The sequence below is a fragment of the Lepisosteus oculatus genome, chromosome 3, assembly GCF_040954835.1.
Source record: "Lepisosteus oculatus isolate fLepOcu1 chromosome 3, fLepOcu1.hap2, whole genome shotgun sequence".
NCBI classification, from domain to species: Eukaryota; Metazoa; Chordata; class Actinopteri; order Semionotiformes; family Lepisosteidae; genus Lepisosteus; species Lepisosteus oculatus.
The window spans coordinates 65581625-65598652 of NC_090698.1; the positions used below are offsets into that span (position 1 = coordinate 65581625).

The following is a 17028-nucleotide window of genomic DNA, read 5'->3' on the forward strand; positions in this document are numbered from 1 at the left end:
CAGAATATGCAACCCCAAACGCTTATGATGGAAAGAGAAATAAAGCTGTCTTGGTGCACTAATCCATATTTTGACAATAATGTAAAGTTCGGGGTGATAAAATAATAAAAAGATGTAAAAAAAATGACAATCTCAGTGGGTACAGCAGACGGGTTTTAATAATGATATTCTATATAACAGCTTATTTCAATTCACCAAGAGTACATTTTATAAAAGAATAAATACATTTAAAAATAGACCTTTCAAATGAAAAGATGAGAATGCAAGTGAAATAATTTTACATGCTTTTATGTTTTCTCTATTCTCAGCACATATAAGAATTATTCTTATAAAGGAGGGTTAAGACTGTTGCCTTAAAATCAGAGAACATTAAGAAAGGATCTATACCTCTCATTCAAGTAAACACAGCCTCTTGTCTACACAAAATCAGCCATGGACAAAAATATTGCTTTTTGACCACATTATCATTGATCCAGTAGGGAAATATTATCAACACAAATTTAATGGCAGGGACTCTATTTACAAAACCAAGGCCCAGTCATAATTACTATATGAAAAAAAAGCCAAATATACTATATAGAAAAATATAATATTTTTCTACATGGACTTTATAATTATTCCTGATTTTTTAAAAGAAACATTTGTGCAATATTTTGTAGGCTTAAAGTATCAACATATATAATATCAACAGTATTTCACGGTCTTTTTTGGTATTATCATTGGCCTTTGAGCAATTCATGCTTATTATACCAAAATCATACCTGAAACATGCTGATGGGCTGATGGTCAAAATGTTAATAAAGTCTTGGGAAACAAATACTGAATGTGGCAGGAAACCAAAACGTATTTCATGACAAATAATGGGATGAACTGTAGATATGGCCCTATGCACAAGACTTTTTAAAAGTTTAAAATGTTTTAAAATAATTTAGTTCTGAATGTACATGAAACACGAAGCAGGGTAAATATTATACAGTAAAACAATAACATTCTAAATAAATTGTTAAAATGTGTTCTGTGGAGCAGAGCAGAAAAATCCCAGCTTTGCAAGGCTTTCTGATTTACAAACTGTTAGACCGTTCATCAATACCTGCACTGTATAACTAATTCTTTACCAAACTAAACTACTTTATCTCCATGGATAGATATACTAGTACTGTATATAGTATGTACTGTACATCTCAAACAACAGAGAGCTTAAAGCTCCATTAAAACTACTCTAAAGTGCATTTATGACAAAAAAAAGAACAACAAATTACAAGATAGACAGCAAAACATCTCTATCATGAAGCTGTTGAGCATTATCCAGTTTTTTTTACTTATCTTTAATCGCTGCTCCTCATGGCGTGGATAGTGCAAATAATTCAATTCAACTTTTAAAACAGCAGTCCAAAAATGTATGACAAAAGTGGGCTCAGTGCAATTTAAACAATCTGATTGTGCAGTGGGGTTCTATTTTAAAAACCAGAACGAATGAGTTCCAATTAACATTTCGAATAAAAGATGGTAATGATACTGTAGCAGACGCCTTTAGCAAATGTACCTGCTCACAGTTAATCAATAACATGTATAGAGTTTTATTACATCACCCTCTGTGTCATTTCATTAGCCCCTCTGAGGTCTTTGCCCTCAAGGATGCTTCATTAATTGGTAAGAAAACTATTTAGGATGGTGACTATTTTAGCGAAAAGACAACACCTGCAGAGAAAGACATTTGATTTGCATCACGGACTTCAAATTAGTATCATCCCATATTTACCTCACTTTTTCCTCCAAAAAAGTTAATTGAACTTTTACCCTGAAACTATCTAAAAAAGTTACGTACAACTGAGCTGTATTCTTAGGCACTTCAGAAAAGCAATAGCAGTGGAATAACTGTTTCTTAACAACATGTAACGTATAAGAGATGCAGCTGAATGTATTTAAACTTCACAGAGCTTTTTTAGTTGGCCTTGTCTATTAACTTTAAAGTTTCCCCACATTTGGCATAATGAAAGTGCAGAAGATTAGTTTTTGTCTCCACTATCCAAAGAGAAAAAAATACACAAATGAGATCAACCACACATTCCAACACACAAGGTTAACCAGCACCAAAATAATATATACAGCACATTTGGTAGCTTAATTCCACACGCTCAATGTACAGTATTTAAATAACACAGAAAAATAAAATAACCATAGACACCAACATTGAAGGACTAACTATAACCTGCAAAATATTAGTTATAAAACTTAAAAACAGGCATAAAACTGAAAACAAAACCTCTATGGCATGTCACTGCAGCAGGTGGTGTAAACCGAATGTTCACTTGCCTGGTATGAAATCCACTAATTTGGATATTCAAAACAAAAGTGTAAGGTTGACTGTCAGTGCAGAAAAGTCTACCTTTAGTACCATTTTGACATTTCTAACAATATTGTATATAAGAAGAGGTGTTAAAAACAGAACAGATGAGTATTCTCACGCTTTTCATGATTCTCTCCATATATTTCTTAATTCTCGTTAACCACTCAAGTGACTGGAATGAAAGCTGAAATTTGCTTATGTGAAAGTATCCCAAATGGGGTAAAAGTGTGTGTAAAAAAACTCATTATAAAAATTATTTATCATCTATAACGATAAGTTTCTAACTCAACCGCAAACTTCAAAAGGTTGCCATACACAAGGAATTCAACATGTAGTTGAGAAATGTAACTTTTTTATGAGTTCTGTGTTGAGCTCAGTCCATTGCTGACAGACAAAAGGTTGAAAATTGTAGCTTTTATCAGGGGGAGGTGGGTTTGAGTAGGGCAACTTTAACTAAGTAACACCTTTAACACACAGTGTAGACATTTGTTTTAAATGAATACACAAGCAAGCTTATTTGTAATGTTAAAAAGCTCTTAATGTTAAAATGATAATAATTGTTCTAATATTGATATAAAATTATTATCAATAACTCCACAAGGGTTTCTGTACCAGTGAGAAAGGTGTCCAGGAAATACAATATACAGCCAGTCTAAAACAGTTCACAGGCAAATCTCTTCAGGCAAATCACTCTGAAAGCTGAAATACACTTACAGTGTTATTCTCATTTCTCAGTTAGAACAAAATATCTCCCTTTCTTATTCCTCAGCTACTTTTTTATACATTTTAAGCATTTCCTTACAGAAGATTAGTTAATCCCTCCTCTACAAGTTTTATTAAAGATATAAATAATAAAAGTAAGTGTTAAAATAGTACTTAATGAGCACAGTAGGGCTAATTTAGGATATTTTTACAAGTACTGAAAATCTGCTTATAATTACAGACCCAGATTAAGATGAATTCTTGTGTAACACACAAAATAAATAACCAGCTAATAGAAGACATAGGGAAATGATCAATTGCCTTTATGTGAGGGAGAGTGATCTAATGAAGTGTGTGCCCCACAATGGTGTTATCTTCAATAAGAAAAATGGATTTCTGCATCACACTTTGTAAATGATGATTTTGAAATAAGACACGGACGGCTCTATGAAACTAATAATGTGCTCATACTGTAACTCATTTGAAGATATTACAGTACCAATCCAGAATGTTGGAGAATCTATAAAATATTGTTTTCCTATGTTAATGTTTACTATATACTGTACATGTATTTTAAGTCCAGTGGAAGTCCAGATGACTGCCATTGTTGGCAACAGGCACTTTTTTGGGATTTTTAATTGGTCTATTTTGATAGCTCTTCATCTTCATCCTGGCTGTCCAGGTCCAGCTTCAGTGAGCTCAGGGTTTGTCTCACCATCACTGACTCCTTTCTCCTGCAGACAGAACACAAACAAGACTCGTCTCTTTCTGCTTCAAGCTGCGTCTTGAATATAGAGCAAAGAAATCTTACCCTTCCCCCTCCTCATAGTGTGACCTTAACAGCCCAGCCCTGTTCTAAGAAATGTATTGAAGATGGCAGTCTGTACCATGTGACCCTGTTTTACGTGTGCATTAAGATGGACATTAAGAAGATACAGCATGTCAAGTCATGAGATTTTTATAATCAATATAAATCATTTATGTCATACATAAATCATAACTGCAAAGTGTCTTAGTGAAATGATTAAATCATTAGTATCTGCAAAGAAAACAGCATTCCTAAATCCTATTTACTCCCAGATTTAGTCCCAGATTACTCTTGTACTTGCATACAAAAGTAAACTTGTTACCGAACAGTATAAATAAAATTCTTTTGAGGTTAAGACACATGAACTATCATTAGTGTTCTGGTGCTAAAGCATGCTATTATATAAATATACTGAATATGCAGAACACCACCACTATCACTTGCAGAAAGTGGAGGATTTATTTCAAAAAGGAAAATGTTAACGAAAATTAAAACAACATTAAAGAAACTCATACTGGAGTTTCTTTAATGTTGTTACCCCATCTGTAATGGATTAAATCAACACAAAAGTGAATTTATCTTGTTATGAAAGAATGGAAACAAAACAATATAGCTTAGACATGTCGTTCCCAAATTATGAGAATGAAAATGTTTTTAAAAAGATAAGTAACAGGAAAGTGAATACAGCCACTGGCACAGCCACCCTCTAAACCAGTTTGATTTATGAAAGTTTACATTTTCATGTCATGTCTTGATTATTTATGAAACACTTATCAAATAAAATCTATTTTCTTCATTTGAGGTTACTTCTGTCTGGTTGATGGTTATAATATTTGGGTTAATGACTACAATCATCATTTATGATGCATGATGCTACTAAACACACAGCCTTTTTTGACAGTATAGCACTGACATTCATGGACAAAACAATCAAACTGACTGCAAATGTTTTCTTTAATCTCCTAAATGTGCATTCAGCTTCACTTTAAGACTGCTTTGGTCCTTCAAAGAGCCATGTTACTTCATTCATCATCTAACCAATTCATCTAAATCTGGGTTGCGGGAAAACTGGAGCCTAACCCAGCATGCAACGGGCACAAGGCGGGATACACCTTGGACAGAATGCCAGTCCCTCACAGGGAACACACACACAAAGACCCAAACAAACCAGGGCCCATTTCCCCAGAAGCCTACCAGTATGTTCTTCAGATTGTGGGAAGAAACTGGAGTGCCCAAGGGAAACCCATGCAAATATTGGAAGAATATGCAAAACCAAGGCAGTTAGCACTTCAAGAATTGAACCCTGGACCCCAGCGCTGCGAGGCAGCAATGCTAGCCACTGCAACACCATGCTAACCAAGCATTGTCATGCTTGAATCATGAAAATCAAAGGTAAGGCATAGATTAAGCAACAGGCTTGTCAAAATATCCCTGTTCGCTGTTCCAGGTAATCTGTCTATGGATCTCTAGCAGGCATTACAGCTAGTAGTTATAGTGGGGATGTGAAAGGTCTGTGGAAGTACATTATGTCAGTGGAAGGTGCCTGTAATTGAAATCCCAGGTAAGATCTTACTTGAGCTGGATCTGCTGGTCCAGGAGCTGTCTCTGAAGGCGGCTGTTAGTCTCACGCTCCTCTGCCAGCTCCCTCTGGGTATGTCTGTACTGGGTGTCTCGCCGGCTCATCTCCTCCTCAGCTTCATTCAGCTGGCGCTTCAGAGACCTTATTCTCTGGGCCATCTGAAACCACAGACACGGCCGTCAGCGACATGGACGCTCTCAGCTACCACAAACTCACTCACTTCCTGTCAGTGCCGCAGAGTGTTGAAGACGAAGCAGACATCTTATTGAGAAAATAAAAGGTGAGTTTTGCCAACAAATAGAATAATTTACAGTAAAACTGAATTAGTCCACTCTTGGGGAATCAGAATGCATATAGAGGGTCAGTATAGACAGGAGGCTGTCAGAAATATAAAAGCACATCTACTCACACTGTGCAGCCTACTGACTGCCCTTTACACACACCCACAGTAACACTGTCAGAAATATTCTTTATATACGTTCTTGAGCCCAGTTATTCAATGTACAAAACCCCTATCCCACGTTACTTGGTGTTTTTCTGTCAATAGCATGTCACACAAAATGATTTAGCTGCAAAACCCCCTCCTCTCTCAAGAACCCAAAGTTAAACATGATTGCGGCCTCAAATTGGAACACACACACACACGCAGTGTTTTGATAGTTATCTAGCCTACTCTGCAATGCCTCCTTGTGGTGGAAAATTCATTCTCCTACCAGATCCTTCTGTTCTTCAGCCAGCTTGTGATCCTCCTCGAGCTGATCGGTTAACTCTTTAATCTTTCTCTCCAGCTTCCCGATATTGTTAGTCAGCACAATTTTATTCCTGCAAAGCAACACAGCTATGTAAGTAAATGAAAATGAGAAAGTAAATGAAAATGCAAAGTCTGCCTCGGACACCTAGAACTGTGATGAACAGTTCTAGGTTCTAGGAACAGTTTTATTCATATAAAAAATCCTTTTCACAGTCGAAATCAGGAAAGGATAATACTGCAGTTTTTCTTAGATATATGCGATTGGCTTATTTTTTAATATGTTATTAATGAGGGGAGGTCATTCAGCCAATATACCTTTCTACCGGTGGTAGAAGCTAAGATAGTTGATCTGAGGACTCAAATGTTTCTTGATTGAAGCCTAGGTATCAACTTTGAAAACTTAGGGGGGCAGTTTTCCCAGAGCCCTTACAATGTATTGCACTCTTCTGTTCAATTAACTTTGAATAGACATTTATACTTCATTATCAAAAAGGGAGGATCACACTGAAGCCATACAGTACATGGTGACGAACAGCTCATAGATAAAGGAAGACTAAGCAGACAGCTCAGTAAGCTGGTTTCAAAAAGTGCTCCCAGAGAATAATCCATCCTGCTCAGGTGGTCTTTTCCACTGACCTCTCTTCAGTTCTCAAGGAACTCTCCAGCTCCTTCACCCTGATCTCAGCTCGAGACACGACCTCCTCTTGTACTCTTGAGTTCTGCAGCTCGTGCAGCTCAACACGCAGGTCCCTGATCTGAAAAAGCAGAGTGAACCGAGTACAATCACGCCTTGTCTGCAGCCACATTCACATTCACTGTCCTTCACAAATTAACGGTATCCTTCAGAAACCTCTACTTGTAACATCAGAAGACACTAATGGGTAATAAAGAGCTCATTTGAAGTGATGTTGTATGATATCTTGGAAAACTGAAACTGGAACTTTGAGCCTATCCGATCCAGAAAAAAACCTTGTCCATCTGGTATCCTGACATAAAACAGGACACAACAAGACTTTCACTGTTGTTGGATCGTTAAGACTGACTAGATTGTAAAGGAATTTGTGAAGGAAGGTAACTTCTTAGCACACTGATTACATCAGCAGATACTACGTGAAACGTGGTGGTATCTGGTCATATGTTTAAAAATAAAAGTCTGATACTCGAATAACTGCAACTAATCTGATAACTGCAAAGCAATCTCAAAAGGTGTGATTTAAAAACAAAAAAGGCTTGTCAAAACTGTTTCTCAATTTTTTGTATTATGTGATGACATTTTAGTTTTTTCTTCACACATTAAATGTTCTAACAGAAATGCTGTGGTGAGTTATGATGTGTGTATGTGTGTAACAGAAACAGGGTAAAGATCATGGAACATATTTTCATTTTCCTGCACTCCAATTACAATAAATGCAGCAGATGTGTACCTGTCTCTCCAACACTGTTTTCTCACACTCCACCTGTTCCCTCAAATCTCTTTCTTGTATCATCTTCAGCTGAAGCTGCTCATTCTGTAAAGAGCAAAGTGTTATTATTTTAATAACAAACATACCCCATGTAATTCTCAATCCTGGATGAAAATTAGGCTTTTTATCTGTAATACTTGAGAACTGGGCTAAAGTCTAAAGTATTAGAAAACTGGGCTTTATATTTGACACAATCGCCCAAGGTGAAACAGCAAAGGTGCATTGATAGAAGAAAAAATACAAACAGTTACTTTAAAGTTGTTAGAACACCTCCAATTTGATTCTTGGAAGTACAACTACCACCACTGCTAATAACAAAATATCTAAACCCCCATAGCTTGTTATAGCACATCCTACAGCACAGTGTCCCATGTCACTATACTAGGTTATTGGTTTGGAAATTGTGGGACATGGGGAAAACTGCAAATTATTTGTCTACCATCAGCACTTACAGAATCAACCTCATTTTCCTTAGAAGTTTCCCAATTTAGTACTGACCCAGGCCAGCACTATTTATTTTCTAAGCTCTGACAAGATCAGGCTTCAGGAAGATAATGCTGCTGTAGTAACACATGTAACTGTATACATCACTGTACTCTTGCGTCTTCTTCATTCTGCATTGAACACCACAATGGTGTCGGCAATAAGAAAGACCTTGTCCTAATGTACTTACAGCAAGGACAGACTGGGAGCAGAGTGCTGAAAGAACCTTTTTCAAAGATTTCTTTGGGCTGCCTTAAATGAATTTCTTTGGGCTGCCTTAAATGAAAACATTGGATGCCTTTTTGATTGCACTTTTACTTATTTTTAATTATTTTTAATTATTTTTTAAATTAAAAAATTCCAGAAGTTTGGAAACAGACGTCAAGGTTTACAGAGATGTAGAACAACAGGTCAGAGGTCGGAATGAGGTGGGAAGCTCACCTGTTCGACGGCTCTCTTGTGCTTGCTTGCCCACCTTTGTTCGGCATCATGCATTTCTTCCAAGTCGACTTCCAATTCAATAATTTTTTCCTGTGCGACAAACATGGACAGTACCACGATTAATCAACAAAATGCTTTCAATACTTATTATTTTTTTCTTTCAACATCTCCCATCTTCAAAATAACATGGAACTGGTTTGAAAGGCATGTCTATGTCTCTCCGGAAGGAAGATTTCTTAGAAACAGGTCATATTTTGAATGGGGGCTTAAATGCTGCAAATAACACTATTGCCTAGGATAGTATTTGATACCATGCACATTTTGCCACCAAAGACCTTAATAACCATAATATACACTTGTCTTCATAGATAATATTTCACCCTTTGTAAACAATATCACATGGAGCTTGTCCCTAGCTTCCTGTGTATACTCAATCCAGGGGGTGTTATAGGCTTCTTTTAAAAAAACAAAAGTTTGGGGATTGTCCAGATGTGTTTGTGTTTTAATTCCCTGCATTTAATACCACTTTGAGAGTGGAAGGACTGATGTCAGAGGTTGGGGGAAGGACGTTGCTGTCTATGTTCTTGTTTTCTAATTCGTTCTGCTTGATGAAATCTTGTTCTGAGAAGAATAAAAAGTAACCTTTCTGCAAAAATAGTTAGTCTGACACTCAGTTGACATAAATGTTCACTAAACTATGTATACGTATAGTTAAATCATTAGGATGCCATGGGAAGTAAAGTAAGGCAAATAAGAGAAGAGTGGGAAAACACTCTATAGCAAAAAAAAAAGGATATACTATGTATCCAAGTATGGATGTGGTAAAAGGGCCCCTGGACAGTGCACTCTGCCCATGTACCTGAGCCAGCCTGAGCTGTCTGGTGAGTTCCTCCTTGCTCTGTGCTGCGGTCTGGAGCTCCATCTGTAGGTCCTCTAGGCTCCTCTCAGCCTGTTTGCACTGGAGCTGCAAGCGCTCTCTCAGTTGGATCTCCTCCTCTAGAGTCTTTTCCTTATCGAACAGCTTGTCGGACACCTGCACAGCACACCCAACCACCAGAGCTCAGGTTAATAGCGTAAGGCCCAGCGCAGCGATGCTGTTGGACCACTAATAGCTTTCAATTCTAGAAAAGCTTAATTCGCACCCATAGAAGTTTCATTTGGGGACAGAGGAAGTCGTTCTCCAGTTCCGTCAACCCAAGGCAAAACTGATCTAAACAGGTCCCAACAGTAACCAGGAAGGAGGAATCCCATTATGATTCTATGTTAACTATAATAGTACATATAAGTGCATATATTTGCTGCTTCACTTTCTTGGCTCAAAGTTACAATGCTCTAATTAACGTGTATACAGTAACATTTAGTTACCCTAAATGAAAGTACTGGAGCATAATTATCATTGCTCGTTCTCACCTTTTGAAAGCTTTATACTAGGTACACTGAAGTGGTAATGGGAGATAATCACAGGTAGTAAAAGACACTTTTGCAACTTGTGTAAAAAAGAAAATCATTATCATGATCTTTTTATCTGAACACATGTTTGAATATCTTGTTCAAAATATTGATAAACACTTATAAATACGCATTTCATTGAACTTGTGCACATGACAATAAACTGAACTGAACATTACCTCGCCCTGCAAACGGCTGACAGTCTGCTGAGCCCTCTGCAGCTCCTGGGTTTTCTGCAGAACACCCTCCTCCAGCTCTTTCATACGGAGCTGGGAATCATCCTTCAGCTTCTGGTGCAGATTCAGCTCTGCTGTGGCCTGGCTTGCTGCTTGCAGGGCCTCTGCCAGCTATGAGATACAGTACACAGCATACCGTCAAATGATGATTAGGTGAAAAAACCTCAGCTTCAGCCCACTGACAGGCATGCAAAAACAAAACTGTTTATCTAAACTTACATAAAGCACATTCATTTTCCATAGCTCCCTTCTAGCTAGAAGGCATGACTCCCTGTGTGGCTGTCTAGTCACATTATACCACACATCTTTACTAACAACAAGCAACTCACTGACCTCTGAAGCTGTATGGAAAATATACTGACAGGAAGATATATCGTAATTACTGTACATTGAGCACTGTTGGTTTTCTCCGAGTCGTACAGTTTCCTTGAACCTTCCAAAACCACACAGGCTAGGATAATTCATTGTGTCTAAACTATCTCTAAACTCTGAGATGGCTACAATCCCGTCAAGGGTATAGGCCCCCCTTGAGTCCTATTCTACTTATACGTTCTGATAGTAAGTATCTGAGAATTACAGTGCCTATAAAAAGTATTCACCCAATGGATTTTTTTTCCCCCACTTTGACATTATAGACTACTTTGTGTTGATGAGTGGCAAAATTCTAAGTTAAATACATCATGGTTCCATGCTGTAACATAATAAAGTTTGAAGAAGTCCAAGGGGGGTGAATACTTTTTATAGGAACTGTACATCAGCCATGAATATGAGCTACAGTACAGTATATATCCAACTCCAATCTAGTTTAATAGAAGATATGGCAAATATATTTTTTTGAATAGCGATGCAGACAATCATGGATGCTTTATTTCAATTCTCTACTAATTCCACAAATGTTTTGGAATGTTAAATGGTTGAGACAGAGTACAGCTGAAACCCTAGTGCACAGAGTTTTTTATGGCACAGTACCTCAGTCTCTATGCGGAGCAATTTGCTGTTCAGTTCCATGATCATCTTATCTTGGTCCTGTTTCTGTTGTTCATACTCTTCTTGCTTTCTTTCAGCAAGCCACAGTTTCTCGGACAGGCTTTGAGCATGCTGGTTCTGTTTGCCCAGGTTTTCCTGAATAGTAATAATAAAGTTTATTTATATAGCACCTTGGCTTACAGCACGTGGCTTCTCATAGCGCTTTGCATTAAGAAAAAAAAGCACACAATAAAAGGAGACAGGAGAATTATACAATAACCATAAGGATTTGGCAACAGTAGGAAAGCAAGGGGACAGAACCAATTAAATAAAAACACTTCTAAAGAAGAAAGTTCCGATTCTAGATTTGAAAGTGCTCAGGGAAGGTGACTCTCTAATATTTGTAGGGACAAAATTCCGCAGGAGAAGCCCCTGTCACCCATTGTATGTAGATGGGCTTGGGGGACAGAGGAGATGAACTAGATGAATGAAGGTTTATGAGGTGGGGAGCAGGAAGATATAAAGTCAGACAGGTACTGAGCTGCCAAGCCATACAGAGCCTTTTAGGTGAGCAAGAGGATTTTGAATTTGACACAAAACTTGATAGGAAGCCAGTGCAAGGACGCCAGGATAGGAATAGCTTGATCACTTGCACAACACCTGGTTAGAATACTGGCTTCTGAATTCTGTATGTAGTGAAGCTTGTTTGAAAAAAAATAAACATGACGCAGTTCTAAAAAGTACTAGCTTTATCTAGGTTTGTATAAATAAAAAGCAATCAAATTGAATGAAATAATTAAGACACCTTGTCATTAAAGCCATAAAAATATGCTTCGAAGCTTGCAATGGCAGAATCCATCAATCTGACAGTTCTCTGTGAAAAACTGATAATCAGTGGATGTTCTCTGGGCTATATTTTCATACTCTCAAACTAAACCACGAAATATTACTAAGCTTCTTAACTGACCAACATCTGGGTAGATCCTCAACAGGGGAAATAGCCATGATGTACTACTTGAACATACTGTATGCCCTAATATTTGCCAAAACAAGATCAAAATAAAGTTGTTGGTTTTACTCCATATTAGTAGTGATTATTTCTAGTAGTGATTTAATGACATTCATGCACCAGTTTTGACAGAAAAGTACTAAGCCTTACCTCAGCATCTTGTATTTTGTTCTTTAAAGACTGCTGTAAGAAGTTGAAAGCATATTCCTGAGCATTGGCCTCGACCATCACTTCTCTTGCCTCTCTAAGTTCAGACTGCAGAAAAAAAAAAGAACAGATCATGTCACAAAACTGTTGTGTCGAGTCAGTCTGATGTGCTCTACATTTATTAGTTGGAACATAGATAAATGATTGTATTTTATTTTGATTTTGTATGGATCTGACACCATTTCATATTGAGAAAGAATTACTAGAGAAAATGGCAGGTAGTCATTTACTTGATAACATGACTAATCACCATAATCATATGGATAAAACAGGAGGTTAAATGACAAGCTGCTCAATGTCCAAATGGCCTATCAAAACCAGACATTTCACATTGTGAGATGGGAAATGAAAAAATCAATGTAATTTGCAAGTGACAATGGATTTGTCCTAAGACTTTAGATATTAGAACAAAGAAACACTTCAATTACTGTTAAAACCAGGAATTAATAAGCTCAGCACCAAAACCACCAATTACAATTGGTTAGACAGACCTAGTGATCGCTAATTTGCCTACAACTGAGTTCAAGATTGCTTCAAGTCCTTCACAGCTGTAATCACACACGTTTTGAAGTGAATCTTACTTTTTGCATTTGAGCAAACTATTTTTTTTCTAATTATTGTTACTTCAAAGGACGCCTTTTACGGCAAATTACCATGAAACACAAAACTAACACAGGAATGCAGCCAATTTAGTTGCTGGATATCATTAAGGAAAATCAGTCTGTCTGATCTGTCTGTCTGAAAACAGCTAAAGTTGTTGTGAACAGATCACAAATGCAATGAATCAAAGTGAAAGTCTTTATCTAGATTGTGCAAGGCAGATATGGTGAGGCGACAAAACAAAACATTACATTCTTCAAACCACCATAAAGTGGCTTTGCTCTTGAGCCGAGAACTGTTCATCAGCTTTTCGTGTTTCAGGGTAACCGCATTCTAACAACACATACACTTGGCAAAAGCCTCTATAGAACCATTACAGCATAAGTACTGTACTATACTGTACACATAAATTAAGACTGAATATGAAGTGTCAAATATGTGGGTTAGAGCACCACTGGCATTTATTTACATAGGTGTTTGTGAATTCTGGCTGATAAAGTGTTGCAATATAAACTAATAACCGTGGTTTGACCTTTTTTTTCTTTACTCTGCTGCTAATAAGCTACACTATGTCTATAACATAATTTGAAAAAATATATTTTATGGTGACCTAGGATTTTTAGATTTTTGTTTCTGGCATACTTGTTTGGTATTCCACGCAATGACAAAAGGTTTTAAAGTCAGACTTCCTGTAGGTTTACACCTTATACATGCAATATTCTGTCCAGTATGTGCTAGAACAAATTTACAAATTAAAAGCAGGATTGGAGAACCAGCCAGATGGTTAAATTATTGTTGTTGAGCTCTAATGCAATTATTTCTGCACTCACTGACTTTGAGGGGAACTGAAACAGTCTTCCTTCTCAGTCGAACTGAGATCACCTTTTCAAAACAACTATTTGTAATATTCAGTACCTCCTAAAATACACTAAACCAGGGTGCCAGCTGAATTCCACTGCAAAATTACAGCTTCCTCTCCACAAAAAACAACACCTAAAAAGAATTGTAGAGAGACATGCTGGGGTGTGAGGGTGTGTACAGAATCAGTACTTTACCTCCAGCTGTGAAAATCGCTCATTCATCATTGTGTTTTCTCTCTCCAGCTCCATTATCCTCTCCCTCAGTCTCATCAGCTCTCCTTGCATCTGAGTGTTTGTTCTGAGCAGGTCCTCGTTGTTCACAAGGATTCCTCTCATCTCATAACGGATCTGGTTCCTCTCCTTGTTCATCTCAATACTCTCTGCCTCTAGAAACTGGTTTCTCTGGGAGAAGCAGCAATGACAAATTGAGACCAACCTTCAACTCTTGTTCCACCATTGCATGGCAAAAAAAAAGACTCTACACAGAACACATCCCCATCTGGTTTAAAACCCAACTTTACCACTCACTGTCTGTAGCTGGTGATTTGCCAGTAGAAAGTGCTCAATGGCCAAGTACAAACTGGTGAGGTAATAGAGCTTTCAAACAGTATTTTGGACAGAGGTCACATTTTAATCACACATCTTTTTTGGCATTGCTCCAACACCCGATCTCTCCACTTTATTCCTCGCAAGTGAGGAGGTTTAAATTAAATACACCATTCCTATAAATTTGGCTCTTTGGAGATTGAGCTCATATGACTGTGAACGAAGTCTGTTCTATAGTTCAAAAATAAGCTCAGAGGTGTTTTTACTGAAAAGGTTTATCAGAAATGTTATGACGAACGACTTGCTTATGATGCATGTGTAAAAAGAACAGTGGAGTGTGAGGGCCGATTTAATCACCAGAAATTAGTGATTGCAACATGAAATCATATAAAAGAAATAAACATTTGAAAAATCTGAACTTCTATTAAATTAAAATGCAAGCGGGATCTCAGTTTGAACGGTGTACAAAAATCACATTGATAAAAAAAAGAGATTTAAGTTCTTTTTCAAATGTTTTAAACCCAATCCCTTTTGCCAGTGTAATATTTAATGGCACATTTTAATAACACAAATCATAGGCACTGTGTGATGACAGTAAGTGAAAATGGCAATACCTTTTGGCATGTGTCTAAAAGCCTTGTGAGCTCCTCAATATAATCTCTCCTCTGCATTCCAGGTCGCATTGAAGACAGAGATGATATTGTCTGTTCAAAAAGTAAAAGAAATGATATCAACATATAGTATTTTAGGTGGGTAGCTGCGTCAGCATGCGTAGGCTGCAAAGGAACAAGTAACAAGGTGTGAGGTCTGACACACCTGACACCTGAAGAAGGCTCCACGGCCGAAACGTTGTGTTTTTTCTCTCTTCTTTTTTTTCAGCATGGAATAAACCTATATAGTATTTAGTTTGTTTGTATTGTTTGGGTGAGAAACCTGTTACGCAATGCACATCCACACATCCACACTTCACTAGCTGCCTATATTGGATACAACTGCCCCTTGGCGGGGGACTGTTTGAAGCAACCTGGAACAACAGGGCTTATTCAGGCGCGGCTCCTGCTCCAGGCTTCAGTCACTCACCCCTTTGACCCTGGTGAGGGAGTCGTAGCCAGTGAAGCGGCTGCGCGGGGTCAGGACTGTAGGAGAAGGAACTGGGCTGCTGCTCGTACTGTTGAAGGAGGGCGAGTAGAGGTTGCTCTCAGATGTGGAAGGAGACAGGCCTTCCTGGGGATTAAAAGGGGAAAACAGCAATTTAGAAGGCTGCGAGGGAGAAGAACAATGTTGGATTTCAAATGAAAAGTCTCACTTTTTCTAGACTCCAATGTGTATGTATAAATGGAATTTACAACAGAGGTTTGGGAGGAAGGTTAGATCTATATTTATATATAATCTTCTTTATTTTCCTTTGTGCATTCCCCTCTCACTCCTCCCGTTACCCCCACCTCATCTCTTGCAGCAGCTACTTAGCTCATTCCCAATAAAAGTGAGGGGTGAGGTTCCTTAAGGTCAGAGTTTCGTTCTCTCAGTTAGCCGAGCTGGGGTTTTCCAAATGTTTGGCACATATGTACCAGCAGCCCCACTATACAGCAGATTGCCTTTATAAAAGAGAAACTTCAGTGACTCCATAAAGGGGTAACTTTTGGTACAGCAGATTTTCCAAAACCTGATACCTATCCGGAACACGGCTGTTTACAGTTACTATCACTTATGAGTAGTGCCATGAGATCTTTAATGATGAGGAAGTAGAAACCCTGAATTAATGACCAAATGGCCCTTTCTAACCCAGTATGTTGTTGGTCACCTCTTGAGTCATTGGCTTTGGAATGGGGGGATTTATAAGGGTTAGGCCTGATTGTTTAAACTGAGAATCAGCTTTGCCCAGGTTACTACTCCTTCAAACTGTGCCAGGTAGTCAGGGAATTGGTTTGATGTCTCATTCAAACTATGGGACCTCACACAATACAACCTTGTCACCATGCTAGGACATTAGTTTGAAAATTCTGGTCCAATGGAGGCAGATGCTGATATTTTGATTTTCTGCAGCTGAACAAGTGACCACTTCCCTCTAAATTCTGCTATGAGATATACAGATATGCTTTGAGGACAATGAGTCAGTGACATTTTATAGAACAACAGTTCTGCTATCACAGAATCAAGATCTTAAAGTACAAATTGGCTAAATGCATTTAGATAAAGGGATATTACACTCAGTAAAAGATTTAGAAATTATCTTGTTTTTATATCCATGAGTTGCAAAACCTTGTAGTCTTCCCAGTTACTATACATAATCGTATGTGTCCATTACCTTAGAATTAAGAGTGTGCTCTAAAGATTTTAAAGATATGAAAGTTGGCTAATGACCTGGGAATAAGAAAATAACTAGCTGATTAATTAAAATATATTAATCAAATTATAGCATATACAAATATATTTATTGCATATTACCTTATAATCAAGCACTCTAAAGGGTCGATCATAGTCCAAAGCTATGTTCTTATAGGGACTATTGAATCCTCGAGATGGACTGTCTGAGCCACCCAGCTAAAACAAAAGAACAAGAGACACAGTTTAGACACACTGC

The 17028-nt window shown here is 37.7% G+C and overlaps 1 protein-coding gene across 1 annotated transcript in view; it reads right to left on the reverse strand.

Annotated features, from left to right (window-relative positions):
* Nucleotides 1-135: 135 nt before the first annotated feature.
* LOC107079470 (cingulin-like protein 1) overlaps nt 136-17028 on the reverse strand; it is a 52793-nt gene continuing 35900 nt past the window's right edge. Inside the window, exons 8-21 of the mRNA XM_015363970.2 lie at nt 16893-16988; nt 15528-15671; nt 15062-15151; nt 14097-14303; nt 12385-12489; nt 11229-11381; nt 10203-10370; nt 9434-9607; nt 8575-8664; nt 7612-7695; nt 6824-6942; nt 6150-6258; nt 5431-5594; nt 136-3783 (exon numbers count right to left, since the gene is read on the reverse strand). Of these exons, the coding sequence (XP_015219456.2) occupies nt 3693-3783; nt 5431-5594; nt 6150-6258; nt 6824-6942; nt 7612-7695; nt 8575-8664; nt 9434-9607; nt 10203-10370; nt 11229-11381; nt 12385-12489; nt 14097-14303; nt 15062-15151; nt 15528-15671; nt 16893-16988 (1794 nt within the window). The 3' untranslated portion in view covers nt 136-3692. The remainder of the gene's footprint in view (nt 3784-5430; nt 5595-6149; nt 6259-6823; nt 6943-7611; nt 7696-8574; nt 8665-9433; nt 9608-10202; nt 10371-11228; nt 11382-12384; nt 12490-14096; nt 14304-15061; nt 15152-15527; nt 15672-16892; nt 16989-17028) is intronic.